Here is a 23,204-nt window from a genome sequence, read left to right as displayed (position 1 = left end):
CCTTCGGTGGGAGTTGATTAAACCTTATTTAACAGCATTTTCTTTTAGATCAGCTTTGCTGTTTTAAGTATCCCCTTACTAAGATCTGATAGCTAACTGAGATTGGTCTTGCACCAAATGCAGTGGGTGAGTAGAACATTTGATGCTGTGACTGTAATTGCCAAGGTATCTGTACTTCAAGTATTAGTGAAGTTATGCACTCAAGAATGTGTAAAGTCTTTAATCTCATTACAATAATAATTTCCTAAGACGCCAAGGAATATAACGTCCAAACCATTTATTCATGACTTGCAAGGACAACATGAAATACATGCCTACTAGCAAGACTGGAAGAAACATAGCTCTCAGAGCTCTGGCCTAAATCCCACCTCTGAGTGTGCAACTTTAAGCAGTTGAAGCAAAGCCGGTTTCTGATGAAGGATCACCTTGTGGGTGTTGCAGAGTGCTGCTAGGGCCATCAGAAAAACTGTAGTATGACACATGTATTAGTCTCTAAAGTGCCACAAGACACATGGTTGCTTAAGAAAGATCATCGAGGTATCTCTTCTAGCTGAAACCAACCATAGACATTTTGTAGATTTCCCAGGCCCTGGATCAAAAAGAAGTCCACCATTGCAGATTTGCAAACATCCACAGAAGACAAAGATGCTTTTCCATTTTGCTGGATTCATTCTTACAACGTAGCAGTGTAAGTATTTATGCTTTCTTGCACAATGATTTATTTTCACTGAAGTTTGGGAGTCATCAAGGGGTACAGATAACATCAAACTGAATTATAAAAATGCCCCAAATGGGAACAACAGTATATAGCATTAATACAATGGAGATAAGACCCAAAAGTTGTCCATATATTAGTTCAGTAATTAGAATCAACAAACAATGAAACCATATCCTGATATCCTGATGTCATATTCTTCCTTTGTTAGATATCAAAGAGACTAATGAGTAGATTATTGATACTGGAATTTCTACCCGTAATAATACCTGCCTTTCAGTATTCTACTGCTTACTCTTATCTTGACTTGCTTTCTTGGATATTTATTCTAGCTTCTGAGAGGAGTACAAATATCTCGCCATATTCAAATTGGATTGTGGAATCTCCTGGAAAAAGAGTGGCAGTCAAGTGTAGCTTTCCAAGAGAGGAATCGCAGTTCCCAGCAATGTCATGCTACAAGGAAAGGGAAGACAAGCACCTTTATAAGATTTATGATTGCACCAGAGGTGCAAAGTCAGAAGGAAAGTATTCATGTAGCACGGACAGTCAGACCTACTGTGCTCTAGTTATTAGCAATGTGAGCAGAAATGACTCTGGTATTTATCACTGCTTCACCCCTAAACCTGGGTATTATGAAATCTGTGATATGACTCAACTGATCATCACAAGTGAGTGTCCAGAAGATTTTGACAAAAGATTTTATGTCATGCCAGGATGAACTTTCTGCCCTACAAACTATACTAATCCAAAATTTTCCATTGGATGAGTAAGATTGCATTGTACAGGAATCAAAATGGATCAAGTATTTCAATTGGGTGGAAAGCAGTGTTTGTTTTACACATTAATAAACCCCATTGTGCATTATCTGGCATGCAGTTTATCACATCCATTTAACTTTCTGGGTTTGCTACTGTTTTTTTAGGAAAACAGGCATTTTCGTTCAGAAAATACAGCTTCCCCATTTCACCTCATCATCAATGGATGCCTCTCTTCTCCTGCAATGGCATTTCCCCAAGTTTATTGTTTTGGGAATGTAAGTGATTTAGTCAATAGTGTACAGAGTTTTCCTGCAATGCTCACTTGCAAGTCAATTTCAAGTTCTTTCCACATTAGTTTAGAAATACTCCTTCTTTCTTCTATCCCTCATTGTCTCCTTGCTCCACCTTTACAGTTTTACTATTACCACCCTACATATTAATCCAAAGTGTTTCCCTTTTATACTTTGATACTGGTCACCACAACTTTTTAAAATCAGGCAACTTGCTTTACTCTTTCATAACAATTTGGGATGTTTATTTTGATATATCTTCAGCAAAGGATCGTTACCTGGTCGTGGTGCTGGAGCTTCAGCACCTCAGTGACACCATGAGCTAAACCGTGAAGGGCCACCCAAGACGGGAAGATCATGACAGAGAGGTCAGACTAAATGCGATCCCCGGGGAAGGTAATGGCAACCCACCCCAGTATTCTTGCCGTGAAAACTAAATGGATCAGTACAACCAGAGATATGTCGGTATACCATCGGAAGATGAGACCCCCAGGTCGGAAGATGGTCAAAATGCTACTGGGGAGGAACAGAGGATGAGTTCAACTAGCCCTAGACGATGACGCAGCTAGCTCAAAGCCGAAAGGACAGTTAGCGGCCGACGGTGCTGGTGCTGAACGGCGAATCCGATGTTCTAAGGATCAACACACCACTGGAACCTGGAATGTAAGATCTATGAGCGAGGGCAAATTGGATGTGGTTATTGGTGAGATGTCAAGATTAAAGATAGACATTTTGGGCGTCAGTGAACTGAAATGGACTGGAATGGGCCACTTCACATCAAATGACCACCAGATCTACTACTGTGGACAAGAGGACCACAGAAGAAATGGCGTAGCCTTCATAATTAATAGTAAAGTGGCTAAAGCAGTGCTTGGATACAATCCAAAAAACGATAGAATGATCTCAGTTCGAATTCAGGGCAAGCCATCTAACATCACAGTGATCCAAATATACGCCCCAACCACAAATGCTGAAGAAGCTGAAGTAGAGCAGTTCTATGAGGATCTGCAGCACCTCCTGGACAACAGGCCTAAAAGAGATGTTATTTTCATCACGGGAGACTGGAATGCTAAGGTGGGCAGTCAAACGACACCTGGAATTACAGGTAAGCATGGCCTGGGTGAACAAAACGAAGCAAGACATAGGCTGATAGAATTTTGCCAAGACAACTCAATGTGCATAACAAACACTCTCTTCCAGCAACCTAAGAGACGGCTTTATAAATGGACTTCCCCAAAACCAGATTGACTACATCCTTTGCAGCCAAAGGTGGCGGACATCTATACAGTCGGTAAAAACAAGACCTGGAGCTGACTGTAGTTCAGATCATGAACTTCTTATTGCACAATTTAGGATCAGACTAAAGAGATTAGGGAAGATCCACAGATCAGCTAGATATGAGCTCACTAATATTCCTAAGGAATATGCAGTGGAGGTGAAGAATAGATTTAAGGGACTGGACTTAGTAGACAGAGTCCCAGAAGAACTATGGACAGAAGTCCGCAACATTGTTCAGGAGGCGGCAACAAAATACATCCCAAAGAAAGAGAAAACCAAGAAGGCAAAATGGCTGTCTGCTGAGACACTAGAAGTAGCCCAAGAAAGAAGGAAAGCAAAAGGCAACAGTGATAGGGGGAGATATGCCCAATTAAATGCAAAATTCCAGAGGTTAGCCAGAAGAGATAAGGAATTATTTTTAAACAAGCAATACGCGTAAGTGGAAGAAGACAATAGAATAGGAAGGACAAGAGACCTCTTCCAGAAAATTAGAAACATTGGAGGTAAATTCCAGGCCAAAATGGGTATGATCAAAAACAAAGATGGCAAGGACCTAACAGAAGAAGAAGAGATCAAGAAAAGGTGGCAAGAATATACGGAAGACCTGTATAGGAAGGATAACAATATCGGGGATAGCTTTGACGGTGTGGTCAGTGAGCTAGAGCCAGACATCCTGAAGAGTGAGGTTGAATGGGCCTTAAGAAGCATTGCTAATAACAAGGCAGCAGGAGACGATGGCATCCCAGCTGAACTGTTCAAAATCTTGCAAGATGATGCTGTCAAGGTAATGCATGCTATATGCCAGCAAATTTGGAAAACACAAGAATGGCCATCAGATTGGAAAAAATCAACTTATATCCCCATACCAAAAAAGGGAAACACTAAAGAATGTTCAAACTATCGAACAGTGGCACTCATCTTACATGCCAGTAAGGTAATGCTCAAGATCCTGCAAGGTAGACTTCAGCAATTCATGGAGTGAGAATTGCCAGATGTACAAGCTGGGTTTAGAAAAGGCAGAGGAACTAGGGACCAAATTGCCAATATCCGATGGATAATGGAAAAAGCCAGGGAGTTTCAGAAAAACATCTATTTCTGTTTTATTGACTATTCTAAAGCCTTTGACTGTGTGGACCATAACAAATTGTGGCAAGTTCTTAGTGGTATGGGGATACCAAGTCATCTTGTATGCCTCCTGAGGAATCTGTATAACGACCAAGTAGAAACAGTACGAACAGACCACGGAACAACGGACTGGTTTAAGATTGGGAAAGGAGTACAGCATGGCTGTATACTCTCACCCTACCTATTCAACTTGTACGCAGAACACATCATGCGACGTGCTGTGCTTGAGGAATCCAAGGCTGAAGTTAAAATCACTGGAAGAAACATTAACAATCTCAGATATGCAGATGATACCACTTTGATGGCTGAAAGCGAAGAGGAACTGAGGAGCCTTATGATGAAGGTGAAAGAAGAAAGTGCAAAAGCTGGCTTGCAGCTAAACCTCAAAAAAAACCAAGATTATGGCAACCAGCATGATTGATAACTGGCAAATAGAGGGAGAAAATGTAGAGGCAGTGAAAGACTTTGTATTCCTAGGTGCGAAGATGACTGCAGATGCTGACTGCAGTCAGGAAATCAGAAGACGCTTAATCCTTGGGAGAAGAGCAATGACAAATCTCGATAAAATAGTTAAGAGCAGAGACATCACACTGACAACAAAGGCCCGCATAGTTAAAGCAATGGTGTTCCCTGTAGTAACATATGGCTGCGAGAGCTGGACCATAAGGAAGGCTGAGAGAAGGAAGATAGATGCTTTTGAACTGTGGTGTTAGAGGAAAATTCTGAGAGTGCCTTGGACTGCAAGAAGATCAAACCAGTCCATCCTCCAGGAAATAAAGCCAGACTGCTCACTTGAGGGAATGATATTAAAGGCAAAACTGAAATACTTTGGCCACATAATGAGAAGACAGGACACCCTGGAGAAGATGCTGATGCTAGGGAGAGTGGAGGGCAAAAGGAAGAGGGGCTGACCAAGGGCAAGGTGGATGGATGATATTCTAGAGGTGACGGACTCGTCCCTGGGGGAGCTGGGGGTGTTGACGACCGACAGGAAGCTCTGGCGTGGGCTGGTCCATCAAGTCACAAAGAGTCGGAAGCGACTAAACGAATAAACAACAACAATTTTGATATATGCATGAATCACTTCTTCTCTCCCTGTGCATCTATTTACCATCTTCCTTTCTAAACATTTCAGCTGTCTTTCTGCTTCTTACTGAAAAGGCAGGGCTGTCCTAGGACTTTCTGTAGCTTGTCCTGAATGGGAAAATCAACAGACAAGATGATACCTTCCCTGGGCTTAAAATGCATTTGTACCTGGAGCTTGTAAGTAGTACGATTTTTCACAATATAACAACACTTTTATGATTCTTTTATGGTTTTTCTAGGCAAAGCTTTTCCATGTTTACACCTTCCATCTGGGAGGATGCACAAGTGAAACACAGTATCCCACTACTCTGCCTGTTTCAGAATGCAAATCCTGCTTGGGATAGTATCTCCTGGAATTCTGCTGGGGAAACATCTCAGGATGAGGATATTAAGACAACAAACTGGCAAGGGATTTTCAGCTTTTGGAGCCTGAAGATGATTTCTTTGGCAAGATGGATCAATGGAACATCTTTTAGTTGTTCAAATCTGGACAGCAGAAACATCACTGCTACAGTTATTAAAAAAGTGTCTGCAAACACAGGTATGATACAGAAGGGTTACACATTTATTACACTGACAACATCTTCATTTGGCAGCACTACCTTCCAGCTAAACTCTAATGGTACTATATAAAAAAGAGTTGGATTTTGAAGAGGGATCTGAGGAAGTAAAGATGATGTAGCCCCAGATTGGCCGTCTGCAATAGATAGAATTGGAGATAGTCCACAATCTGCAGCTGGAGGGACAGCAGATGTGATGGTCTCAGAAAGGAGAGACGATGAGAAAAGTGTGTCTCTCCCTTTTGAAAAAGGTATTGAAAATAATTTTACTAGATACATGAAGAACTAGAAAGCCAAGGATTTAAGGAGATAAATAAGCAATCATAATAGAGTTCTGTCTTAATATGGGTCACCACCTGAGTATAAAATCATTTCTGGAGTTTAAAGTGATGAAGCAAGGAGGGTGAACTATGGCAGAATTTGATCGTTTCAGTAGCAGACCATTGGCTATTCAGAGCTGGTCACTGCAGAGCAAAAAAGCAGATCACAATTCATATGGGCCTTCACCCAAACCAGCCAGGGTTTTAGGTGCAATTGCCCAGGCTTCACATTTGAGGGGTCTCCTGTTTTGGCACTGATATCAGTAAATAAAACTAAAGTAAACATTTCAGTTTTTGTTCTTTCATGGCAGTAGATGAAAATATCTGGTGTTCTCTGTGTATTCACTTATAAGAGATGATGATATGTGAAGATAAGATGAAGCCTTCCAGAATGATTAAATTAAAAAAATCACAATTAAGATATATGCTGACAGCTACAAGGAAAATTTTGGCCCAGCAAAAGAGACACTTTGCTGACAATAGCAGAATGAGAAACCAAACTTGCGGGAATATACAGCAATGGCAAAATTAGCAGTATACATTCAGGACAGACATTTGGCTGAAGTAAAGCAAGAATGGCTCCCCCATATATCATATATAACACAACAGGGCAATCTAGGACACTTAGAGCACAGTTTTTAAGGGGGAAATAATTGATGTAAGGACAGTAATTAGAAGCAACTTTAATGTTTAGAAATATTTTGGTACAATCACCAGTTAGGAACAATGGGAGGGAATTTAGAATTTAATATTGCTTTTACTGCCTTTTCTCCTTTTTATTATTATTATTATTTTTTTTAATTCTCTTTTCTTTTTTCCTTTTCTTTCCCTTTATACGATTATGTGCCTTTATTTTTGGAACAATTACAAATAGTGGTGATATCAATATTAATATTAATGTTATTTCTTTTTTATTTCTTTTTAATTAATAACAAAAAAACACAGTCATAATACAGATGGAGATACATTGTCATAGAGAGAAAAAAAAGATTTAAAAAATGCTTTACAAAAAAATTTTTTTTTTATTGTAGCAAGTGCAACAAAAAACCCCACATAGTATATTACAACATTATAACAGTAACCAGTTACAATTCTATATATACTTATCTATCAGAAATATTATTCAAGAACATATATATTTATAATGAAGATGATATCATCTTTATGAAGATAATACAATGAACCTGGTTCTATGCATTTAATTAATTGATTGATTAATGAAATAATTAATTTTAAATTTATAATACTTTAAAATCCTTTATTTACTGATATTTTATTCTTTATCCACTATGTCTTTTTCCACCTTTTTCCTTCCTTTTATGTTGCTATTTATTCTGTTCTTTAAATGTTTTAAACAAATAAATTATTATTATTATTATTATAAAAAAGTTTCACCTACAAAAACAGAGGATGGGTTGAATCCTTCATCATGCAGATATATGAAGAACAGAATTTCATGTTTTGTGTTTGCTTTCAATTATGAACTATGCTAACTGTACTTTCATAGCTATTTCATAACTTGAGAAACATTAGAACAAAATCAGATATATCACAAGTGGTAAGTTCCTGACAGATTGTAAAAACTGGGTCCCAAATTACCCTCCTTCCAGTGCCCCAAAAATTCTAAGGCTACTTTTACAGACAGGTAGCCACCTACCCCCCAAGTAATCCATTACTTTCAGTCTCTTTTACAGGGAAATGTAGTATCTTTTTATATTCTGGAGTACCTTGCATCCTCCTCCTACTTTCTGCAACCTTATGCTTAGTCTTCAGAAAGCATCCTGCCAGAGGTAAGGCACTGATAAGTCCCAATGATCTATTTCGGTATGCATCTGATACTGAAAGAATAGAATAGAATAGAATAGAATAGAATAGAATAGAATAGAATAGAATAGAATAGAATAGAATAGAATAGAATAGAATAGATCGAGATAGATGATAGATATTTTTATTGAAACTTTTTTAAAAAGTTAAAAACTAATCCAAACTAATATAAGGAAGAAAAAATAAAAAGGAAGAAATCAAGAGAAAGCAAAAGTGCAAGAAAAGAAAACAAAAAAAAAAGATACAAACAACTGGCTTTCTATATTCTTCACAGCTGTTATAAGTACAATTATATTTTAACATCCCTCTCTAAAGTTACACCATGACTCTCTTCTTTCTGTAATCTGTCCTGTCTAATCATCAAAGCCATAAATCCCAAGTTCTTTTTTTTTTCATTTTTCCTCAAAAAGTCTATAGGGGGTTTCCAGTCATCAATAAATGTAGATAGTGTCTTTTCTCTAATCAAAGAAATCAGTTTATCCATCTCAGCAAGATCCATCAGTTTCACCAACCATTCCTCCATAGTGTGTAGTGTCGAATCTTTCCATCTCTGTGCATATGCAGTAATTTGCTGCAGTAAGCATATGCTGAAATAATCTTCTATGGCTTTTTTCTAACTGTTTATTCATGAGTCCTAAAAGTTCTGGCTTCAACTGAATATTAATCTTTAAAATCCTCTGTGTGAAAGTATATATTTGAATCCATTTTTTTTACTTTTTTACATGTCCTAGAAAAGCAAATTCCGTGAAAATATTTTTTCTTACTGCCAAAGTCAAACCAGGGAGACTGAAAATGTGAGGATGTGTTCCCAGCTGGACATAGACAGTGGCACGTCCCATATTTGTTTGCCAAAACAATTTTACAACAGTCTTCATGCTTTAGGCCAGAACAAACATAAAAGGAACACCTCAAAACTAGAGTGTGATTCAGCAGCTGCAATGCTATCAGCTCACCACCACAGTTTCCTTTCAATTCAGAGAGCTTCTTTTATGTCAGACCAAGTCTTCAGGAGATGACATTTTCTCAGTGGTTTTTTTCAGAAACAGCCTATACAAAAAAACAGAATGTAGAGATGCACGTACAGTATGGATTGCATGCATCATCTGTTGTGAGGTTGTGTTTTGTCTTTTATAAAGAACATCAACAGAAAGACAGATAGACAGACAGACAGAAACTTATTTAAAAAATAAATTAAAAAGCTGAAGTTAAAGAAACTTATCTTCCATTGAATACCCATGATTTGCTTCAAGTGCTAGAAAATTAGCTATATCATTTCTAATCTTAATTTCTGCCAATACGATAGAAACCAAGCAATAGTCTGAGTTGTCTAAATATAAAGAAAGCACTGGAACAAAAAAGCAGGTTCTTATACACCTGTTAAGTATATAAAAATATTTTGATTTTCAGCCCATGATATTTCAGTGGCAGTTTTTTCAGGGCTGAAATGGCAATAAATTTGTAAAGTGCATTGCAGCACATCAAGCTATCATTCTAACTCATTCACCCTTGTCGTCTCCTGACAGGAACTGTAGAGGAATCATACTCATGAGGAATATCCATCGGGTAACCAGCGTTTCAGCACTATGAGTCTTGTCAATATTTGGAAAAGTGCTTGGGAAAAATAAGTACGAAGTCTTCAGATAAGCCAATGTTTTCATAATAGGAAGTGAGATTCATCTTGGATTAAGAAATGGGGAAAAAGGAATATTAAGGGCTGCAGAACTGCAGACTTAAAGTAACAGGTCATGGGCAATCTTATGAGAATAGATTTGTGTGGGCCTATTTATATGTTTGGGGACGTGGTGGCGCTGTGGGTTAAACTGCTGAGCTGCTGAGCTTGCCAATCGGAAGGTCAGTTCGAATCCGCGTGACGGGGTGAGCTCCTGTTGCTAGTCCCAGCTCCTGCCAACCCAGCAGTTCGAAAACATGCGAATGTGAGTAGATTAATAGGTACTGCTTCGGCAGGCAGGTAACGGCGTTCTGTGTAGTCATGCCGGCCACATGACCACGGAAGTGTCTACAGACAAACGCCGGCTATTCAGCTTTGAAACGGAGATGGGCATCGCCCCCTAGAGTTGGACACAACTGGGCTAAATGTCAAGGGAAAACTTTACCTTTACCTTATTTATATGTTTACCTCTGGTGAGGATAAAGGACCTCCAGATGACCAGGTGCAGAAGTTGAAACTAGAATAAAGTTCTTAGGTGTTTTATTTTAAAATTCTCAGTATAAAGTGAATGATAAAGGAAGCTTTGAGTAAGAAGTCAGGTTTTAAATTAATGTAAATGTCTTTGCAATATTATAGAAATCAATTTAATCTGTAATACATCACTCTGAATATTCATTATTCTTACCAGCATAATCTAATACACTCAAAAGTCACCATCCTCCTTGAATTCAATGGATATAAGATTTTAATTGCCCTTTTAACATAGATTGCACAATATCAGATGAATAAAAGAAGTCAGTTCAGAATATAAAAACTGTAATAGAACTGTTGTGAGTATTGGAATTTCATTAATGGAACAGAGAAAATTGTTTCAAGCACAAAGAACACTTTTTTCAATTTAGAAAGAAGCATTTTGATTTGATTTTTCAGAGGGAGAAAACGTAAAAACAAAACCAAGTTCAATTTTATCTAAGAAAAAGACTCATGCCATTTTTCATTTCTTTCACGTCTATACTGTGTTATGGTTGCCTATTCTAAAACACCATCAGACTCATGAGTAGGAATTCAAAGATATCTGATTTATTAAAGAATAGTATGCAGGATCACAGAGAAAGCTGAAAATGATAAAAGCACGCCAAATGCAAACTAAAAACCCTCGGTGCAAATGAAATCCCTCCCCCCGTAGAATCTTCTCAAGTCCACAATCCCAGGTGCTCCTAATGGTTTCTGGTCTGCGGGAAAAGTCCTTGAACAGAGAAAATAACCCAAACACATTTCATTGTACTGATTTCACATACAGAGCTTGGTACAAGGTCTCACAGCAGCTCCCTCCCAAACAGAAACGCACGTCAGCGCCATGGCATGTGAAACATTATGATGTATAAACTACATTGAATCAGTGAACATGACAGACTGATTATTCAAAATTCAGTTGCAGAAACTGAAGTATGGTCCAAAAGAAATGGCTAGAGCCCTATGTTAAATGTCTGTGTCTCTTTTATAAGATCAAAAAGCACAGTGAAGAAAATATATTTCAGTTTGTAAAGATGATCTACATTGGGTTGCTAATTGTAAATCTTTGTATTAAGCACAATTTAGTTTGCATTAACATGACTCTATTTACTTACTTATTTATTTATTAAATTTATATCACTGCCCATCTCCCCCAGTGGGGGACTCTGGGCGGTTTACAATCAAATAGCACTAAAAACATAACCACGTAAAAATTACCATTAAAATATATATAAAACCAAATGTAAAATCCAAGTGGAGATGGAACACAATCACTAAGAGGTGCTATGGCACTAGCCATCCCCAGGTGGAGCTATCACTCTTCCCCTCCCAAGCAAGGCGGCAGAAACAGGTCTTAAGTTTCTTCCGGAAGTCTGAGAGTGAGGAAACCTGTCTCAACTCCAGGGGCAAGATGTTCCAAAGGGTGGGTGCCACTGCAGAGAAGGCTCGCCTCCTGGACCCCGCTAGATGAAATTCCTCTACTGATGGGGTCCGTAGCATGCCCTCCCTGCCTGACCAGGTGGGATGGGTCAGTGTTATGGGGATGAGATGGTCCCTCAGGTACCCTGGTCCCATGCCATGTAGGGCTTTAAAGGTGATAACCAACACCTTGAATTGGACCCGGAAGCAAACTGGTACCCAATGCAGCTCATGTAACAGTGGTGTCACATGGGCTGATTTTACAGACCCGATAACTGTCCGCACAGCCGCATTCTGGACCAGCTGAAGCTTCCGAATACTTTTCAAGGGTAGCCCCATGTAGAGCACATTGCAGTAGTCTATATGGGAGATGACAAGGGCATGAGTGACTGTTCGGAGGGCATCTCGGTCCAGGAATGGGCTTAGCTGGCGCACCACCCTAAGATGTGCAAAGGCCCTCCTGGCCACGACTGCCACCTGCTCTTTGAGCAGGAGTCACGAGTTCAGGAGGACCCCCAGGTTCTGCACTGGTTCTGAATGGGACAGTGCCACCCCATCCAGAACCAAAGATGACAACTTCCTGGAACCCCAGGGGCCATCAATCCACAGCCACTCTGTCTTACCAGGGTTCAGTTGAAGCCTGTTGTTCCCCATCCAGACCCCCACAACCCCCAGGCACCTGGAAAGGGTGGAGACCGCATCACTTACTTCACCCAGGATGGAGATATATAACTGGGTATCATCAGCATATTGATGATACCTCATCCCATGGTGATGGATGATCTCACTCAGCGGTTTCATGTAGATGTTAAATAGGAGAGGGGAGAGAACCAAACCCTGCGGCACCCCACAAAGAAGGGGTCGAGGGCCAGATCTCTCCTCTCCTATCACCACCAATTGGGAATGGCCCTGGAGGAAGGAGGTGAACCAGCACAAAACTACACTGCCCACCCCCAACCCCCTGAGCCACCCCAGAAGGATACCATGGTCGATGGTATCGAAAGCCACTGAGAGGTCCGAGAGAGCCAGGATGGATGCACTCCCTCCATCCCGCTCCCACCAGAGATCATCCATAAGTGCGACCAATGCAGTCTCCATCCCATATCCTGGCCTGAAACCTGACTGAAAGGGGTCCAGATAATCCATTTCCTCCAAAATTCTCTGGAGCTGCAACACAACCACTTTCTCAACCACCTTTCCCAAGAAGGGAAGGTGGGAAATAGGGCGAAAATTGCCCAGTATAGTAGGGTCCAAGGATGGCTTCTTGAGGAGGGGGTACACCAGCGCCTCCTTAAAGGTAGCTGGAAACACCCCCTCCCTCAAGGATGCATTAACCATCGCCTGGACCCAACCGCAAGTCACTTCCCAGGCTGATTTTATCAGCTAGGAAGGGCATTCACAGTCCAGAGAATCCTGTTCACTTCCTCAGGCCCAACAGGATCAAACCGTTCCCAGATAACAGGGTAAGTACATTCCCCTAGCATCTCCCCAGACTCTGCTTCATGCTTAGGGTTCAACTTAGAATGGATCTGAGCGATTTTATCCTGCAGATGCTGTGGAAACTCTTCCGAATGGCCCTGTAGGTGGGTCCCTGGATCTACCTGACCCAGAAGAGATAGAGCGATCTTGAACAGGGCCATCGGACAGCATTCTGCAGATGCAATAAGAGCAGAGAAATATTCACATTTTGCCATTCTTACTGCCACAAGGTAGACCTTAATAGCGGCTCTAGCTTGTGTTCGGCCAGATTCAGTCTTCGTCTTCCTCCAGCAACGCTCCAGATGTCTCTTAACCCTCTTCAAAACCCTCAACTCCTCCGTAAACCACGGGGAGTGACGGGTCGAACGAGGCAAGAGAGGTCGCACAGGCGCAATCCTGTCCAAGGCCCCAGCTGCGGCCCTATTCCAGGCCGTGGCTAGGACCTCTGCTGGACCATACAGCAGGTCCTTGGGAATAACGTCTAGCTCCCTCTGAAACCCTACTGGGTCCATCAGTCACTGGGGGTGGACCAAATAGAATCTCAGGGTCACCAGGGTGTGGTCTGACCATGACAATGGGGACAGATCTAACTCTCCCCTCAGATCACACTGCCACTGCTCCAACAAGAAAACCAAGTCCGGGGTGTGACCACTGTCTCGAGTCAGGTCCCGGATAATCTGGGACAGGCCCATGGCTGCCATGGTGGCCATGAACTCCCAGGCTGTCTCCGAGGCACATCCCAGGGATGGCAGATGGAAGTCCCACAGAACCATAAGCCTGGGGAACTCCACTGCCAACCCCTAGACAGCCTCCAGCAGCTCAGGCAGGGAGATTGCTATGCAGCAGGGAGGCTGGTACAGCAGCAACACCCCCAATTGTTCTCAGGATCCCAGTTTGAAAAACAGGGTCTCACAACCGGCCACTTGTGGATCAGGACCCCTGAAGGCCACTAAAGATTCTTTGATGACAACTGCCACCCCTCCTCCCCTGCCCTGGTGTCCCAGCTGGTGCCACACTTGAAACCCGTCCGGGCACATCTCGGAGAGGGCTATACCCCCTTCCGAGCCCAGCCAGGTCTCAGTGATATATGCCAGGTCTGCCCCCTCCTCTGTGATTAAATCACATATGAGGGGGGCCTTGTTGTTCACTGACCTGGCATTAAGGAGCAGCAGCCGAAGACCAGGGCTTGTGAGGGTCTGCCGTCCAGGGCCTGGGTATGACACCGGAGGGCCGGAACACGGCACTGGTAATAAACACCGGGGGTGTCTTCCTCGAAGATGGCCTGCCCTCCGGGTCCCGTCATAACTCTATGCTCTATTTTTAAATCTTCCTCTGGTGGCCAGAATGTGACCAAAGGCAGTGAAAAGGGAATGTGGAAAACTCACATCAGGCTTACCTCAGGTGAGAACACCAGGCCTGTAACATTAAAGGAAAATAATAGAAAATTATGTAGAAAGAAATACAGTATAACTTTGGGATTGGGAAGAATATTACTAAATTGGCTGAAAGACCAGGGAAATCAAACTAGTTTCCCCATACACAGAGAAAAAATAGATAATCAGGCAGATGTTTGGTATATCCAGCTGATTTAATATAGGCTAGCTGTCAACCTGGAAGCAAAACCTTTGCGAAAATAACTGGAAAAAGAGGAGGACAAAATGCAACCATTTGGGGGTAAGAGCTGGTGATCAGAAGAGTTAAAAGAAATGTATTAATCTAGCCAAAAGTTAGATGTTGTTCATTTTTTAATTTTTTTTTTGCCAAAGCTAGCTCTCTGGGTACATGGTGGGCTGAAAGACTTCTCAGATTGATTGATTGATTGATTGATTGATTGATTGAAGTTGAAGGAATGTTACAGTGGGAAAGGGGCTCCTTTTGCCCTTTACATACTGCCTCTCCCATGACCTTTGCAGGAGAACACTGGCAATTTATGGCCTGTTGGCAATTTATATCTAATTTGGTACACAGATGAGAGAAAATGACTTATTTTCCGATCTGGAATCCTAATTCCAGAGTCAGCACCACGGAGAGCTCCCTCTATTCAAGTTTACACTTCCAGGATGGGAATTAATAGCCTAACAAGAGCCTCCTATAAGCTCATAAATTATATCTCTTGCAAAAACTTTGCTTTCCTCCCCAACAGAAATAGCCATTAGATTAATTGTATTCAGAGTAACATTATACTTCTTCTTGAGCCTGACGTTTGGTGGTTCAGTTTTAGATTTTACCTATAGTTAATAATATGAGGGCTAAATGAAAAATAATGCCTCTACCTCCATAACTCTGGTTTAAATAGGGAGGTTTTAATAAAATGAAACAGGAAATAATCCTGGAAATGAGCTCTTTTGTTGCATTTACTTCTCCACGTAATCACTATCATTCGCTAGCACCACTGCAAAAATGGACAAGCTTCTTAAAGCCGGCACCAAAGAACTCCACGTTTTGAAATTAAAGGTCTTATATTAGTAGCAATTAACCCCTACTAGATTAGTATATATACTATAAAATCACTCTTCAAAATGTCACAGGGGTTGTACATAAAAGGGATTATTTTACCATGTGTAGTGGACATGTGATAAAGTAGTAGCCTTCTGGCACAACAGTTTTAGAGAAATTGGTATTATTACTAACCAAGGAGTTGGATGCTCTCAAAGCCAGGTTTGTTTTATCTATTTATGCAATCCCACTTAAAAATAAAGTGCCAATTGTCTGTTTACTATTGGCAACAAAACTAATTATTGCTCAACACTGGAAATTTCTTGAAAATTTAACAATTGATTTGTGGATCGAAACGCTTTCTCAATTGCTTTATTAGAAAAAAATATTCTATTAGAGAAACTTAGAATGATGAATTTCCAGGTAGGCAAGAATCACACTTTTATCAAGTTTGGACAGATTATATTCATTATTTTAATTGCCACAGGTGTAATGTTGTTAACTCCTACAATACATGGTCATTAAGAACAACTTTTAGACTTTTTTGTTAACTCTGCCTTTTATTCTTGATTCTGTTTTTTGTGCTTGTCCTTATAAATTGTATATTCTTTGTTTAGCCCTTTGTCTCTTTGTGTAAACTACTGTTCAATAAATAATAGTTCACTTAAACAATACATGCTTCAGTAGTGTGGAGTACAACAGAAGAACAATCCACTCCTGACCTGAACTCTAGAAGTTGGGCCCTGCCTACATTATTTCTTGGAAGCCTGTTAGAGTGAGGTGGAGGAACTGTGACCTTTCTTTGCAGTAGAATGAAAGGGGTATTCAAGTGAGAAGAAGCCACAGACTTACCAAAAATGATTCATTGTCATATGGGTCCAAACATTTTATTAATCTTCCAGTTCCGGCCCAGCAAAATGTGGTCTGGCAGGCAGAGTGGCTTCACCTCTTGAAAGCAGGCAACAGGGTACTGGAGGAAGGAAAAGAGTGGGTGTTAATCTCTTTGTGGTGCTTACCAAGAATGATAACATCTTCATGATGACAAACTGCCTAATATATTTTCATCACTCTATTGCCATGTACTTTGTGCAAAAAAGAAATATTTGCAGAACTAAAGAAATAGGAAATCTAGGTTTCTGTTTAGCACCAATGTTGCTTTTTTTTTCTTTTCTTTTCCTTGTGCATCAAGGTTTCAGTCTTATCTTTTCAGGTAAAATACTACTAAAGTTGGATACATTATGACTAAGAAGATGCACTTTGTCAGTACTGGGCAGAGAGCACAGTTGATGCAAGATAGTAGATGTGCATAAAATAAGAAAACCATCCCCTTTTAATCAAGAACTGCCTATATTATAAACACTAAGGAAGATTTCTTTGGTAAGCTGCAAGGAAAAGGGTCACACTTGAACTTCTGAGGGCCTAAAGGATTGTTCCAGTTTCTACTTCTGTGCTAAGGAAAATGATAGAATCTTTCAGCGCTGGATCATGACCCAATCATTGGAAGGCTGACTTTTGCTCAGGAAATACTGAGTGCAAAGACACTTAATTTATTTTGCGTAAAATAAATTTCCTAACAGGCAATAAATACCAACCCTCTGGAAATTCAATCCCACATGTGGCAACAGCTGAAGCCTCACTGATTTGACATGACTGCCTCTTGCAGGAATCAAGTCCTATGTATGAGTCAGCCCCTTAAAGTCTAGGCCTTTTGCTCCTGCCACTTCAAGTCAATGGACTTTTGCCTGTCCTTTTCCTTGCCTTGAGAGCCAGAGGTATCTGCTCTGGGTTGCCATAGAAGCCGCATCTGATCTAAGAATTGTTTGTTGCCTTCAGCCCTTATTGTTTTATAAGCTTAAGCTCCATGAGGAGAGCGAGTGAAGGATATACTGGATCAAATGACCTTCCCATACATGGTAGGCAGTTCACTTGCTGAATTCTAGCCATCAGGGTCATGTGTAAAGGTGACCCTGTGCTCTGACACACCAAGAGACTGGTTTGGTTGGGCACACTTTAAAGTTGCAAGCCTAGCTGAAGTTCCAGCACATGCCTCACTGTTAGTTTGTGGATTCTTCCCAGTAGATCTTGTGAATTCCTGCTTGCTTTTTGTGTTGCTTTGCTGGTAGCAATAAAGTTGTGGTTGTGCTTTAAATACTTGATAACTGGAATTTTCTGGTACTTGTACATTTTTATTGACTTTTCTTTGTTTGGAATATAGCAAGATCTTTGTTCAATTATAGTTTATTTTTGGGAGCCTGCAAATTCTTAAATAAATGTTTAAATATTAAATATCATAAGAAGAGGAAATAAGAATGTTAGTCTCAGATCAATAACCCAGAAATATATATTTACTGGACACTTCTTATATTTCTACACATGTCTTTCTTCTGCAAAGCACTCAGAGTGGTGTCAAAATACAAAAAGATCTTGCAAGTAAGTTTTGTTCCTTGGGCAAATACAAAACACATCCTTGCCCTGTTGAGGTATAAATGCATTAGTGGTTTTTCTTGAATCTGTTTATGAGCTGACTTCCTTCATCTCCTGAGTTAAACTACCTGACTTGCAACTTCTCCTTTCCTGTCCTGTCCTGGCAAGCATTACTGGGATTGCTGTTAATTGCTTTTCCTTATACTGTATGATCACAACTGACATATAAGCCAAGGATTCATCAATAATCCAGCACCAAAACTTAGAATAAGATGCCAACGCTGTTCTACACAAATCAGACTCTACACAAGGAATACTCTACATGAGACAAATGTTTTCCCACATCAGTCCAAGATCCAGGCAACCTATAATTCTGTTTTAAATAGTGCCAGCCTAAGGCAACAAAGGGAGAGCACAAACATTGCTCTCCTTGTAGAAGGATTCGCTTTCACAGATCCTGGTCCCAAGCAAGCTACAAACACATGTATACTGAAGATGGAAATATATAATCCTGTAGCTACACTGTACTTCATACCAAGAAATATTAAGGAATTATTGGAGTCCCTGCCTTCTTCTCTATTTAGGTTGCTTCAATTCTCTGAACCTGGAGATGTGAGAAGCAGGTTTTTGCAGAGCACTTCTAGTGACACTGAAGTGAGGTTAGGGGGCTGTTCTCAGTCCTCCCCCGCCCCCCACTTCCCTTGCTGTGTCTTTATTTTCCTTTTACTGGGCAGTACACGGTCTGTGGCTCTTCTCCTTTGAACAATAGATCAGGAGCAGGCTCCGTTGGCTGCTTGCCAAGGGATGGGCAGCTTCCTCTCCCATTCAGGCAGTTAGTGCAGCTGTCTTATTATTCGCTCATAGAGAACAGGGAGAGATGGCATGCTTTGGCATATTAGAGTTGCAGGCAGTTGGCTGTTGCCCCCTGAAAACATGCAAAGGCAAACAGGCATGTTATTGGTCAGCAACCTGGGGATCAGGGCCAAACCCAGCCACAGCATAGCCTCTAAATCTGGCCTCTTACCTCTGACCTGCCTTTGCAGCTCTGAAGCAAAGTGGATGCAAAACACAAATGGCAGCAGATTAACTACATGCCACTGGAAATGGGCCCAGATGAAGGTCATCAGGAATGTTGTTGTTGTTTATTCGTTCAGTCGCTTCCGACTCTTCGTGACTTCATGGACCAGCCCACACCAGAGCCTCCTGTCGGTCGTCAATACCCCCAGCTCCCCCAGGGACGAGTCCGTCACCTCTAGAATATCCTCCATCCACCTTGCCCTTGGTCGGCCCCTCTTCCTTTGCCTTCCACTCTCCCTAGCATCAGCATCTTCTCCAGGCTGTCCTGTCTTCTCATTATGTGGCCAAAGTATTTCAGGTTTGCCTTTAATATCATTCCCTCAAGTGAGCAGTCTGGCTTTATTTCCTGGAGGATGGACTGGTTTGATCTTCTTGCAGTCCAAGGCACTCTCAGAATTTTCCTCCAACACCACAGTTCACAAGCATCGATCTTCCTTCTCTCAGCCTTCCTTATGGTCCAGCTCTCGCAGCCATATGTTACTACGGGGAACACCATTGCTTTAACTATGCGGGCCTTTGTTGTCAGTGTGATGTCTCTGCTCTTAACTATTTTATTGAGATTTGTCATTGCTCTTCTCCCAAGGATTAAGCGTCTTCTGATTTCCTGACTGCAGTCAGCATCTGCAGTAATCTTTGCACCTAGGAATACAAAGTCTTTCACTGCCTCTACATTTTCTCCCTCTATTTGCCAGTTATCAATCAAGCTGGTTGCCATAATCTTGGTTTTTTTGAGGTTTAGCTGCAAACCAGCTTTTGCACTTTCTTCTTTCACCTTCGTCATAAGGCTCCTCAGTTCCTCTTCGCTGGAAATGGGCCCAGATGAAGGTCATCAGGAATGCATTTCAGCAATTTTGCTTTGCCAGCTAGGGGTACAAAAGTCTTATTTTGGATTGGTTTTCCACAGCTAGTTTTAAGTAGGAGGTCTGGCTTAATCTTATTTTTGTATGATATATTGTATTATATATGAGGTGCCTTTTTTCCAAACAAAACAGGACTGAAGTATCACCGCCCAGAGTCACTATGTGATAAATGTGATGAATAAATAAGTAAGATCTGCATGGAAGGCTCTCCACCCAAAATGTAGGTTAATGAGACAAGAGATTTTTCCACTGTAGGGCATCATCTCCTCCCCTGACATGACCCTGTGGGCTCTATAGGGAGCTGCTCTCACACAGCGATGGGTTAAGGCTGGTACCTAAGAAGAGGAAATGTGTATAAGAAAACCCTTGAAGTGGAACCTACATGACCTGAAAACATTTGGAAAAATCTTGATTGGAGGAAAGGGTCTTGGCGGAATGTGGAACCTGCTGGAACAACAAGAGATCTAATGCATTGTAACGGAACAGAATGCTCAGGGGGAACAGTCTGCTTCAGGAAACGTTCAGCATGAATACAGCTAGTGAGTTGATCAATTATTTGCTCTTCATATTCCTATTCCACCTTTCTGCAAAGAGTCTCTAGGTGGCAAGAAAAGGATTCTCTCTGTCTCCCAATCCTCAGCACGTTGAGAAGATCTGGAATCAAGGATGGCCCCCACAACCAAAGATGTGCCAGTCTTCCCAATTAGTGACCCTCCAGATGGGTTCAGTTACTATTTCCTTAATTAACTGGTCATCAGTTAGCCATGAGCAGCGGGTTGGTATCAGTTCATCTTACCCACTACAATATTCCTCTACAGTGAGGGCCGGAGAGTATAGTCTTATACCTGAACGTGAAGAGTGCCACAGAGATTACCTTGCAGAAGCTAGGCAGAGATGATGGTTACATAAACAAAGCCCAGGAAACAGAATTATGTTACTATAGCCTGTAACAATAGAGTATGATTCCAGTCAAACTTGTGGAATCTGTTTCCTGACCTGGCCTACCTTTAAGATCTGACAGAACATGAAGTTTTTACCACTTCATAGGCTGAGGATGAGATAGACATAGTCGTGACTTCTTCCAGGGTGTATTTCTCTGGTCTGAGGATCAAATTGCCACAACAGTAAATTTAGTTGAGGCCCCAAATGTACTTTTTCTGGAAATTAAGTATATAAGTTTAGTGTTGTAGCCTAGTTTCTCTGTAGTAAGGTGGAAGCAAATATCCCAAGGAATGATATTATATCAGCCCCAGTCCACATTTTCTGCTCATTAATGTCACATCTGCTTTTACTCTCTTGCAGAGTTGATTGGCAGCAAGCATTTGTCTGTTCTGCTAAAAGATGAAATATTTGCAGACTTCTTCAACACATTCCTGAATCTTCCTGTAAGTTTCCCTCTTGAGTCAAGCATCATTTTCTGTGTATAAGCCAGTTATCAAAAATCTGTCATATCTGTTCACAGCGCTATGCAGATTTGGTAACTGTGGTCCAAGCTTATTTCTTTGTTTTTACTATGAAGGGATGATGACACAAAATCTGGCAGATGGGCAGGATCACTAAGGAGAGATTCTGAGGTTTTTTCTTCTTTTGGTTCAGCCATAAACTTAACCCCAGTGAAGGCTTAAGTATATGGCTATTATATTTGGGATAAAACATATCTGGATGGCACTAGGTGCCAGCAAAAAGTTAGAGATTTCTGTGCCTTTTCTGCCACCTACTGATCATCCAGATTTTTCAGCCCAGATTTGTTAAGGTAAAATCTCCTTCAAGATGAGCTCAGCTCATGGTGATTTCATGGACACATGCACACAGTTTTCTTAACAGCAGGATGGAAGTGGTTTGCCATTTCCTTCCGGGATGTTTTCAGCTTGCCCATCTAGCTCACAGCTCTGGAATTCCCAGGAGGTCTCCCATCCAGGTACAAACCAGGGCTTACTCTGCTTAGCTTCTGAGCCCAGAAAAGTATGCCAAGTACTGCCTAGTTTGATGGAGTTTTTAAAGGTTAATAAAAGAACTCCAAGCAGCTAACAACAATCTTGCAAAGTAGAAGTGTGAACCAAAAAGAAACTTGCACATTAAGCTTAATTATGTTCAGAAAATAAAATTCAGTCTTCACACAGTAGTTAGATGAAGAGAAGAAAGGGTAGCTTACATTTATTCAGTAGATCTGGATACAAGTAGCTTCACAGTAGTAAGCACTTATTCATTATTGGTAGACACCTTTCTATGTGGAATAGAAATGTCTGTGTGCAAGCGAGATGTAAGGATGAGGGCTGCATCCTGCAGAATCTCCTGCTTGCAGGTCTGCCAGAAGGGTAATGGAGATTGTTAATCCCCAAATCCAAGGAGGAGGAGGAAGTGGAAATCAGTGACCCATGTGACATCCCACATGCACAATAGAGATGTGTTTACTCGAAAGACCCCCTTATGCTTATGAGACAATGCTGAGTTGACCCCTGATAATTCCAACATAGCTCTACTCTAATGAGAATTTTTTTTTTAAAAAGGAACAACTTAAATTCTCAGTGGTTGGAGTTGCTGAACCTGAGACCACATTTAATCCTTCTCAGAATGCATGCACTTCTTTTTCCTGCATAACAGAACAGACATTTTTCACTCATACAAGGAAAAATACATAATTCCGTGTCAAGTGCTCTATTGTTTCCTTATTCACCTGGAGTACAATTGATGAAAATTTACAAGTGGACAATTACAGGTTTTGGATAATGAAGTATTTTTGCTCATTTTTCTATATTACCAGGGCCACTAAATGTGCTGTATTTTTAAAGAATACACCCTAATCTGTTTTAAACCAGCCACACTTGATTGTTACTAGCACATCTGCAATCCTAGGTGTAATATAGTAGGGCTATCATATCTGGCCTGCAAAACTCCTAATGCCCACTAGATGGCATCAACCAGATAGTGGAAAAAGGAACTCTGTATAAAGATACACTTATGAAGAAGAAAGTTGATCATAGGCACAGACTGCTTCCAGCTGGGTGCATCCTCAGTGGCACAGCCATGTCTTAACTCTGTGAAAGGGCCCTGAAATTATTAACATCCTTAATCTCTTAGGCCCAAACCTGATGTTTTTCAAGCAATTAGCATGAGTTGCTAATTGCATTTCTGGGAGTAAGGTGTGGGGAGAGGGAATTGAACCATTTGTCCACACTGTAGTCTCAATTAATTACAGCCAAACAGAATGTGACCCTTTCCAGATGTTATTGCATCAGCATTAGCCAATATACCCAGTATGATGATGGGAGGTGCAGTCCACCAATATCTGAAGGGCCACATGTTGCCCATCCTTGGTGAGACTAAACAGCAGTTTTGCTAAGGAGGCCTTGCCTGTATGCAGCTAGGTTCCT

General features: G+C 41.1%; 1 protein-coding gene and 1 long non-coding RNA gene across 2 annotated transcripts in view; one reads left to right on the top strand and one right to left on the bottom strand.

Moving 5' to 3' along the window:
- Positions 1-1,079: 1,079 nt before the first annotated feature.
- Positions 1,080-16,493, bottom strand: LOC134494913 (uncharacterized). The gene is made up of 3 exons (XR_010067727.1): positions 16,325-16,493; positions 8,910-9,003; positions 1,080-1,168 (listed from the first exon to the last, which is right to left on the bottom strand). It is a non-coding gene; the product is annotated as an uncharacterized LOC134494913 (long non-coding RNA).
- A 3,866-nt stretch (positions 16,494-20,359) lies between these two features.
- The window catches only part of RGSL1 (regulator of G protein signaling like 1), a 46,918-nt gene continuing 44,073 nt past the window's right edge, over positions 20,360-23,204 (top strand). Inside the window, exons 1-2 of the mRNA XM_063299887.1 lie at positions 20,360-20,372; positions 21,136-21,218. Coding sequence (XP_063155957.1) covers positions 20,360-20,372; positions 21,136-21,218 — 96 coding nt within the window. The remainder of the gene's footprint in view (positions 20,373-21,135; positions 21,219-23,204) is intronic.

The sequence above is a fragment of the Candoia aspera genome, chromosome 3, assembly GCF_035149785.1.
Source record: "Candoia aspera isolate rCanAsp1 chromosome 3, rCanAsp1.hap2, whole genome shotgun sequence".
NCBI lineage: Eukaryota > Metazoa > Chordata > Lepidosauria > Squamata > Boidae > Candoia > Candoia aspera.
The sequence above is the reverse complement of the archived record's forward strand: the minus strand, read 5'-3'. Positions and strand labels throughout refer to the sequence as shown.